We start from the raw sequence: 10,666 nt of genomic DNA on the forward strand, positions 1-10,666 counted from the left end.
AACTTTACCCTTAAAAAAATTCTCCCATAGATTTCCACTCGGGATTCACTGAGTGCCTCGTCTCTCTCTTAAAATGTCTCCAACGAAGTGCCTTATTTCATCCCCACTGCCACGTCATTTGAGCTTATTTTACCAGGTTTCGGCATATAAAAATAACTCTCTGTAATCATGACATCACAGAGGTGATTCCCTTAAAAATCACCTGGGGTTCCACTGCGTTATTTTCCTCGGTGAATCCTGTTATTTCAACCACTCGAACAAACCTAGAGCTCCGAGGCAGCCAGCGCTCTGTGAATGACAGAGAGTGAGGGGAAAGGACGGCAAGGGGGCTGGTTAAGTGCACTGAGTGAGTGGCAGTAATCACAGCTCTGGTAAAAGCACTCATTTGCTCTGTGTTGCATTCCTCAGAATGGGCCTCCTCTCCATCTGATTCTAGCTCTCTTTCCCTCTGCTTCTCTCTCGATCTGATAATAGCTCTAGATTGAGTAATTGTGTGTTTGAGTAGCGCTACACTGTAGGGTGGAAACCTGCAATCAGATACTGAGAACACAGTTCTCTCTCTCTCTGTCTCTTCATTCATACCATGCCTCAGCAGTCTGGCCTCTCCACACCCAGCCCTCCCTTCAGCCCTGCAGTTCCTGCAGGGCTCACCCCTATGCTTCGTTTTTTTTCTCCCTCTCTTTCTACACACAGCTTAGTCTACACAGCCAGCGAGGGCCGGGGTCAATAACAGCTGTGCGCCGTGCTGTAATTGATGTCATCATTTCAATTTGAGCTGATTACAGTTGAGAGCTGCTTATCGTGTGACCCGGGGTGGAATAACATGCTGTAGGGCCCAGCGAGCTGTCACGCCTGACCAAGCTTAACTGCTGGACTGGATGGATGGATGAGTTGGCTCAGCCCAGGGCTTCCTTCTCTATTGACTTCTAATGCAGAGGTAATGACTGAGTGCATTACAGGGGCATGGCTGGCGCAAGTGTCTGTGTCGCTGGCATTTAATAGTTCTGGGGCTATTATTGTGATAGGCCTGCCCCTCTGTCAACACTCTCTCACATGATTACCCCTCAGTTGGCACAGAGCTGGATGCATGTGAGTGTGTACTCCCATACTGTATGCATGTGTGTATGTGTGTGTGTGTGTGTGTGTGTGTGTGTGTGTGTGTGTGTGTGTGTGTGTGTGTGTGTGTGTTTAGAAGCTAAAACTTTACCATCTTTAATACTTAAGGTAGAACAGTAACAACGTCAGTTGCATTGAATTAATACAATGATGTATTTTTTCATAGTATGTAGTATTTGCAAGGAATGTGCCAACTCCAAGCATCCACCCACAGAAAATAAATAAATAAAACACCTGTCAGTGCTTTGGCATTTCTCCTTGCAGTTCATATCTGAGTCTTTTCAATGAAAACACCAAAATAACACTGCCGCCTTCCGGCATTCCTGCTGTGTACTAATAACACACATGAACAGACTGCGGCACACAGCCACGCATAAATACGGCACATTAGAATCTAGAAAGGGCTACGCCTTCAGGACTAATTATCTGCTAATATAATTATAGCCACTTTATGAAAATACTACACATAAAATATCTTCTAGTTAGTAAGATCTTGAGCTTGCTGTTAACACAAACAGCGGGCACTGCCCTTAACCCCCAACACCACTTGTGCGATCAACACTTAGGAGCAGAGCTGCTGCTAAAAACAGACAAAGCCCGCTCACTAAAGGAACACTGCCTCTTACTGTCTCCTTCCTTTTTGCCGGAGCTCTGAATCTGTGGGTGTTGGGGAGCCACATTCTTTTTCTTTCTCTTTCTCTGTCATTTCCCTGACTCTTTTAATACCTTCATTAGGAGGGCTCTCCTGTTTGCTGCTACCGCTGCTGGCCAAAAAACACGAGACAGAGAGAGAAGTGAGGGGTGGAGACAATAAGAGAAATGTGTGCAGTAGTTTTTGTCATGCAAAGAGGTAAAGATGGTTCAGATTAAAAAAATTTTTTTTTTCATTTTACCATTTGCTTGAGCATTTGACTGAATTGCAAAGGTGTGTTTTCTGTTGTGTTTATGAGGACCGACAAGGTATGCAACATATATCCTATCTGTGGAAATGTGGGTTCTGTTATCCAGGTGTGTATCCACCTTGATTTTAGGAGAAAAAGCCAAGATGACAGGTAACTCACTTCCTCTGTTAAAGCCTTTAGGATCGCTTCTCATACTCCCAGATTTTTGGCCTACCCAGACCCTCTGTTCCCACAGTAGACTATAGCTGACACCCCATTTGTCACAACATGCTGATTACCTGAAGCAGAAAGCCTCAAACTGGAGATAAATATCTGCATTTGCCACGCTGCAGTCGCAGATTATATTTGTCTGCTAGTAGGACAAAGCATTCATCTCTCAATCTACCACAGTTTAAACATTATTCAAGCATTATCTGCTTTGTGACACGATTTGCTGCACAGTCTTGACATTACGGTTGGAGCTCTACCTGTAAACGGCTGTCTAAATATTCCACCGGGAATACTGACATATTTCTGATGGAATATGTCGATATTCCAGGTGGGGTATGTGGATATTTCACACTTTCAGTCATTTTACTCCATCATCTCCTGTCTGTCCATAATTTTTTTTTTCTCTCTCCCTTCTTTTTATAAGATTCTTCTTGTCTTTACAAGCTTTCTCTTTAGTTGTTGTGTGTTCGCATTTATGCGTGCCAAACTTTAAAGTTTAGAATGAACTGCTGCAGTGTAATCCTTGACCATTTCAGCCTGTGTGGCCACTTGAAAGACAGGGCCACTTCAAACTTAATAGTGTGCATAGAGCGCTCGCTCTGATTATTTGGTCTCATAAGCGGAGCTCATCGAAAGCAGAATTTTATAAAAACTTAAAGAAAAGCATTACTAGGAAAGAAAAATTAATTTATATGATGTACAAGCCTCCCAAGTGGAAATTACTGCATCTCTGGCTGACAGTTTACAAAGCTACCCTGTGTCAGTCCTCAGAATCTCAAGGTGAGAACGTTTTAATGGATAATTTTGTAATCCTCGATGTCCTATAACTGCAGGGGAAAAGGAGGTCCTCTGACCCTTGACCTTCCACAATCAGGCCAACACAGTCACAAACACGGCAGGAAAGCCACAAGTATGGCCAATCACTCTCACACATACACATAGACATTAACATGTCTCTATATGGAGTTCCAGTTTCTCACAGTTCATTTGTGTCTCAGAAAGTGTAAGAAAACTCCAGATTTTTGTTGTACAGTTTTTCATAAAACCGCTTTTATCTAAGCAAGTGTTTCTTCCTATTAAGGTCAAAGCTGAACCGTAAGCTCAGAGTGAGAGAGTTTTGTTTTTTGTTAAATAATGATGACAAAATCTTAAATATCCATTTAGCACTTTCTTAACCACTTATCCAAATAAAGCGGAGCGGGCTGAAGCCTATCCCAGCTGTGCTAACACTGGACAGATTGCCAGACAATCACAAAGCTACTATGAAAGCATAGACACACCATTCACAACTACAGCCAATTTAGAATTGCCAGCTAACCTCATTGAGGCAACCAGAGCACCCGGAGAAAACCCGCATAGGCAGAGAGAGAAGATGCACCTCCTGCTCCGAGTGCCAACCACGGCATCACCTCGCCTTCAAATTTGAAATGTAAAGTAAGCAGCAGTCCCCAATATGTCCCTCTATCTTTGCAACAGCACAGCCAAAAAAAATCCTGGAACAATTCTTCTGAACCTCCAAACTCAAATACCGAATAAAGCCTTTCTGACATGGCTGCAGTCGGAGGGTTTTCCACTCATGCTGCTGCATACGTTAATCAGATAAAATCAAGACTGTGATTCTCTGAATTGTCAGATTTTCCTCCTCTAACAGGGATTATATTTGAAGACACAACATTTTCAAAGTCAAACAGGTAAACCAATAACCTGGCGCTTACATAGCCAGCATACACAAAAGCATGACCCTGAAACCACAACAATTATGAAGGGAATTATTTTATAAACCTTTTGCTTTTTTTTTTTTACATGAAAAAATAAATAAATAAATATATATATATATATTTGAGAATTTCAAAGTTAAAAGAGCATTGTGCAAAGAAATGAAGAAATGAAGCTTGATGTTTTTACAGCACCATAGTTGTATTTAAATTTCATTTAGAATGACAAATGCATGCATGCACACACACACACACTGCTCAGTTCTCACCATCTATGGTATTCTGCCCCATTTTTGCCTTTAAAAGAATTTAAGAGGTTATTATTATTATTATTGTTAGCTTTGGTTTAAGTTGTATTTTTTCATTTAAACACTACCTTTTCCTTTTTGTAATCGCTCTTCCCTTACCACACTCCTGGGTCATAGCCAGCTAAAGGTTCTTGGTTGTGAATGACAACAGAGGGCAGAAGACACTCTAACCAGGTGTCTGGGTCAATAAAAAAAGAAAGCGGAGGTATTATTTGGTATTTATTTATTTATTGTCATTGTCAAGAACAATGAAATAGCTGGGAAAAGATGTCCTGCGCGGCTCTTCTGGCTTTAAAAAAGACGGATGTGGGCACAGCTAGGCAGAACTTGGCTGTATTTCTTGGCATGGGAGATAGGTTGTAAGAATTGATTAGTAATGATGTGAGTTGTTCAAGGGCAGAGAGAAACAAATTAAATCTAAGCAGACAGCCTCACGTGATTATTAAAAAGGCTTTTTCTTCTCTTTTTCTTTTGACTCTTTCACGTGTTACCTACAACGCTGACATCAATACTGCAAAAGAAGATACGATTTTTAAACGATTCTTAAGCCTGTCTTGAGAAGTCTTTTCATTTAGTTTTATACTCCAAAACACTTTGTGTCATTACTTGAGGGCTAAAATATATTTTAGTGCATTTCAAATATATGTATGTTTTATATTTTATGTATACTGCTTACATTCTTGAGTTAATGTGTAACTGAAAAGCAACAGGACATAAAAGTGGACGGATATTATTTTTTAGTGAGGAGACTGACAGACAGATATGTGGATACTGAACATATCACAGACAATGCGTATGAAATACTGCAATATAATATCCACTTTTGGTGACAAAAAATATTATTCAACTTATTTATGATTATGCTGAGTCTCTCATATCACTTGATTATGATAAGAGAAAGTTCTTGGGCTGGTTTAATACCTAAAAGGTCCACACAGACGTGAGGGGCAGCACACAAATGCTCTAGTCTTTCCTTACATGCTGAAGAAGAAGAAGGATGCCCACAAGCACAGGAAAAAGTACACATGGCACAGCAGAAACTACATGAGGAAGATGGTGACTAGTGCTGATGCCCCGATTCACTGGCAAGAAAAGGCAGTAAGAGTCAGCTATGTAAGTATTTTGCATTGTTACCCTGAAATAGACATTAGAAAAGATGTTCATGCAGGATAATTAGATATAATGGCTTAAACTAATGTAATGAAATAAGGTTGGTTTAACGTTAGCGGGCTACTCAGCAACAATCCCAGCATTTCTGTCTGTGTCCTGTTAACAAAATGTAACGTTAAGCTGTCGAATAAGCAGTCTGCCACCACAATGTCGGTGATGTAAGATGAATAATCAAATTAGTGTTCATCTAAAATCACCAAAATTAGTAAATTGGTGTGAAACTGGATATTCAGAATTGTGTACTTCTTCTGGTATCTGTACCAACGACTAAATTTCTGGTATGATGACGTCCCTGTGAGTTACTACTGTTTATAATACCAGTGGAGTGTTCAGGAATTCATCCATGCAGATTAGGGATTTTTCTAGTGACTAATTTATTAGTCGTTTAAACAATAGAAAAAAATGTGACTAGTTGACTAGTCTAAAAGACAGAAAACTGTCAGACTGAGCAAACTTTAAATGGAGGTAGTTGCACACTAAAGGAACCTGTTTAGTTTGTATTTAGGATATATAGATATATATATACGATTAAAGATGTTCCTCGTGAATCAGATCATGTTTAAAATGTTACTGAAACGTGCTAACTCACTATAGCAGTGCTAGCAGCAGTAGCTGTGGTTTATTTCATGTTAGCAGCCACACGTCGGTACGGAATATGGTTACATGCCCCTTTAGCTGCTTGATTATATCCCGGTTTATCCTGATACACCATACAGCTGATCCTATTTTACATCGAACACTGCAAAGAGCCCAAACAACAGCACTGTTAGTACAGATGTCGCCTTTTTCCTTTCCTTTCCTCTAACTTCACTTCAGACAAAGTGAGTGAGAGATGCTTGTTTTATGCAGGTGTAGCGCAAAGGCAGTCCACCTATACCTGCAGAGAGTGTTTTCTGTCAATGTGGGCAGTGTCACAAGTATGTGGTACAACCAGTTTGTGGTCCACTCTTGGTCTGTTCACCAGCCGCGAAGAAGAGCGACGTTATAACATGCAAAGATCTGAAACCGAGTGTTCAAAACACTTAAAAGTGTCCACTGCAGCCACTCTCTGTGCTTTTCATGCTGTATTTTTGATTTTTTCATCACTCCCTTCACTTTTCTGCTCCACTTTTTAACCACTCAGCATTCCACCAACACATAGGTTATCCATGCCCAGCAACATGCAACTGGTATTTTGAAGGACTACAAGGAAGTACGTTTGCAGAAACCCATCTCCATGTCCACACAGAGACACGTATGCAAACAGACACATTTGTGGGACCATAAATTGCACTAGACGGACCTGCCATGGTCTAGTTGACTATCACATCCTGAATGTGGATAACATGGGATTTTGTTCCCCATTTCTTACTATGGACAGATCAAGATTATATCAAAAAAAAAAATCAAAATCCATGCACACAAGTAGCATGTTTAAATAAAAGAAAGCAGTGCGCTCAACAAACCAATGATCAGCACTGGCTGATCTGTTATGTGTAACCAGCTACACTGCGACAGTAATCTTTATTAGAAATTGCCAAAAGGCTCTGAAATGACAGTCTGGAGCAAGCAGCAACAGCAGTGAGTTGCCACTGGCTGGTGTCAAGCTAAGTGGGCATGTCAGGCCTATGCTGTCCTGGCACCTTGCCTGCTCTCTCAGTTGCTCGCTCAGTCCCTAGTGTCCCCAACCCTAAACGGATCCAGTTGCTGTTGCTCAGCTCCAGCGGGGGGCCGATCTGGCTGACTAACAAACCCTTTTTTCTAATGAGGAAAACTCCTCCCCAAATCTCATCAGCGCCTGTGCAAACCCCCATGTGCATATTTCCTCATATTTGCTTGCCTATTTTCTTCCGCCCCGAGGCATATCTTTCACACTTGTCCATTCCACCTCTTCCCCGAGCACCGGTCTCCATCTTTCTGCGTCGTCTCATTTCGGTTCCTGTGCACAGTTTTCACACCGTCTATATCTCACTTCTCTCCCTTACTGACAGCCATTCACCAACTGTTTGCCGTCTCCTTTCTTTTTTCTCTATTCATCATCAGCTCTATTAAAAGCATTTACAATTTGAGCTCTTTGAGCAACTGTTGTGCAACCAAAATATTTTGTGGTGGCTATTTAAATTTGAATGCTGTTGTAGTGTTAGCGACTTGTCCACACCTTCTGTATCTATGTATTACAAGCCTGCTAAATGCTATTTTAATAGCTGAAGTAGTGATAAATAAAGAGGTTATCTTTGAAACATCAGTAATCCCTCCTTTTCCTCTTTGCATGACTAAACTAAAAGAGGCAAGAGGACAGAGGGATGAAAACATGACTCAGGCTTTTCTCAGGGCAGACCTAGTGTTGAAGCTTGTTTAGAGGACACCAGGCAGAGCAGGATGGTTGACCCCACGAGTGCTTGTGAGGATCAAATCTTTTATGATCAGCTCTATCCATTCCCTTGTGTCTCCTTGTGTCATTTTGTCCACAGACAACTTTTCAGTCACGAGAGAAGAGCACAGGTCACACACTTACCAGGCCATCACAATTGCTGATCGCCACAGTGGCTCCTGGCCTGTCTGTGATGTCACCCACATACAAGCATTCATCGTGCAATGGCTCAGAGTACCGGATGCTGTCGTTGTCATCATGCCACTCCATCTTGGCTCCGGGTGCAACCAGCCTGGCATTGTGGCGCAGACGTAAGTGGAACTCCCGGCCGAAGATGGTGACGTTGTAGTAAAGCCTCTCCTGAGGGGGCACAGCTCCTCTTGGTCCTTCCCACTCATCATTGCCTTCTCCTACCTCCCTCCTCCAGCGCCTACGGGACTGCCCTCCTGCCATGCTGCCAGCCGAGACGGCGTGTGACAAGAAGCGGCCCTCTGCGTCCACACTGATCGGCCTAACCAGTCCATACTCCCCCAGGATGTGCTGCAGGGAGTCTAGGAAAAGGACAGGTAAGTTGGGTGGGAGGGAGGAAGGGAATGAGACAAGAGAAGGTGAAAGATGGTAAAATGCACAAATGTGGGAGGCAGTCAAGAGGGAGAAGTAGAAAATTTAAAAAAACAGCACAAAGAGGAGGGTACGTCATGGGTGAATAATGGGGGATAAATAGTGGGGAAAATCAGGAGTCATGGGAATGGAAAAAAAGAGGTGGGGGGAGGAAAAAAGGGATTAGGAAAATGTCAAGTTTGGCAAGGAATTATTTATTCCTTATTCCAAGCTGCGGTAAGGGTAGCACAGTGATAAATAAAAAGTGAAATCAGTAACCTTTCACACACACACACACACACACACACACACACACACACACACACACACACACACACAGCCCCACCCATGAACCTAGAGGCGACCCCCGTGCTCGGCAGTTTGCGTTTGGAAACGGCAGCCTCAGCAGTGCACGCTGCGCTCCTGACACCTTCTGTTGCCCTTCCACCATCAACGGGAAAGTCAGTACAAGATCAAGGTGCTAATTGCTGCTTTATCACGCTGTTATATCACCCACAACCTGCTCAAACCGAGAATAAACAGAAAACCTCTATTAAAAACAACAACAACAAAACTGATCCAGTGGCTCAGATCCCCCCCCCCCCCCCCCCCCCCCCTCAGCCGCTTCTTATCAATATGAACTGAAATGCATCTGTAACCACTGTTCTCATGATCATCAATATCTATGATTAAGTGATTATATTTAAACTGTTCGTACAGATAAGTATAAGACACACGTTTTTAACTGATATCAAATGACGATTTCTAAGATTAGAAAGCTCTTTCTCTTTTAGTGACATGTGACACTGACGTTACAGGTGCAACCTCGTAGCGCTCATACACTAACACATAGCCTGCACACACTGAGCCAAGGCCACTTTATGGTGTCAATGCCATTACACAGTCAAACAGTATGTTGCTGTCACCTTGTATATGGTCCCCGGATGCAGATCCACTTCTTTCTTTCTTTATTTTAATATTTAAGTATCCACCTATAACATCTAATTCATAAAGTTTGCAAACCGATAAAAGCCAAACACACAGTGTAAACATTTCTTCATCCTCCATGTTGGAGGAATGATTTGATAATAGTGTGATCAATAGGCTGACATCCGACTCCAGCGTCCTGTGACAGATCGATAGATGCGACAGCGGCCGAATCGGATAATGTTAGGCTACTTCCCTGCGAAATCCGACAGTAAACCGGTGCATCAGATGCCCTCTTACACCCCAGATAAAATTATACCCTGGACAGGGGGGGGGCAAATCACAACACTGCTTGCACCGCTGAGGGACCTTCGGAAAGTCCCTTTAAGCACCACAGCAGGACACGGGCTACAGAAGTTGCAAATGCGCACCACAATATCATTTGCAACAAAACTGCAAAAGCGTGGCAAAAATGAAACACAAGCAAGAAGCAGGACAGTGCCTCCCCGCTACGATGAGCTTCCACACTTCCAGTGAGCGCGCGAGAGCCCCCGCGCAGCCCAGCTGATAAGATATGATCAGATAAGAAGAACAACGTAAACACTGACCACGCTCAAGTGGACTCCACTCACCAACGCTACTGGCGATGTAAAGGCCGCTGGTGTGCAGCAGAAAGGCCGGTAGAATAATTAGGACAGTATATCCTGTTGAGAAACCCATGGCAGCTCCGAACTGCGCAGGTGAGAGAGTGGGACTCCGGGCTCCAGTGTGGTGAAGTTCCCCGCCTGGCGCGACCAGCCACGCCACGACAGCAACAGCACAGCAGCCCGCAACTAGACTGCCAAGTGCACCGGGAGAGACGGAGCTCTCCTCCCCTCTCTCTCTCTCTTTCTCTCTCTCTCCTCCTCCTCTCCGTCGAGGTCTCTCACTCTCGCTCGCTCACTCTTCTTCGCGCCCTCTCTCACTCAACTCTTCTCTTTCCGCTCTGTCTCTCCTTCTTTCTCCCAACTTCTCTCTTGAATTCTGCGTGCTCCCACTTTTTTTCTATTTCTCTTACCTCTGACAACTCTCTGAAACTACACACACACGCACACACAGAGACCGGCCGCCGGGAGTGTCTCCTCTGTGTGATAAGTGAGGATATGTGAGAGCGGTGGCTGTGCTGCGGCTGCACTGATGGACCGACAGACAGCTTTTTTTTTTTTAAAAGAAAAGAAAAGAAAGAAAGAAATGCGCTTCATGGTACATCAAGCGCATGTCACAAACCCGAAGCATTGATTCTTATTTTTTATTTTTTACACTTAGACACCCTTTCCGGGACCATAACTGCTGTTAAACCCTGCACTCCACCGCACTCCGACGAGCTGC

General features: G+C 43.3%; 1 protein-coding gene across 2 annotated transcripts in view; it reads right to left on the reverse strand.

Moving 5' to 3' along the window:
• The window catches only part of adamts2a (ADAM metallopeptidase with thrombospondin type 1 motif, 2a), a 146,899-nt gene extending 136,509 nt beyond the window's left edge, over positions 1–10,390 (reverse strand). The window contains exons 1-2 of one of the 2 annotated variants that reach the window (XM_004571705.4): positions 9,931–10,390; positions 7,916–8,322 (exon numbers count right to left, since the gene is read on the reverse strand). In XM_004571705.4, the coding sequence (XP_004571762.3) occupies positions 7,916–8,322; positions 9,931–10,018 (495 nt within the window). In that variant the 5' untranslated portion in view covers positions 10,019–10,390. The remainder of the gene's footprint in view (positions 1–7,915; positions 8,323–9,930) is intronic. The other variant, XM_076873267.1, reaches the window with a different exon arrangement.
• Between the last annotated feature and the right edge of the window lie 276 nt (positions 10,391–10,666).

Source organism: Maylandia zebra, linkage group LG2 (genome assembly GCF_041146795.1).
Source record: "Maylandia zebra isolate NMK-2024a linkage group LG2, Mzebra_GT3a, whole genome shotgun sequence".
Lineage (NCBI taxonomy): Eukaryota > Metazoa > Chordata > Actinopteri > Cichliformes > Cichlidae > Maylandia > Maylandia zebra.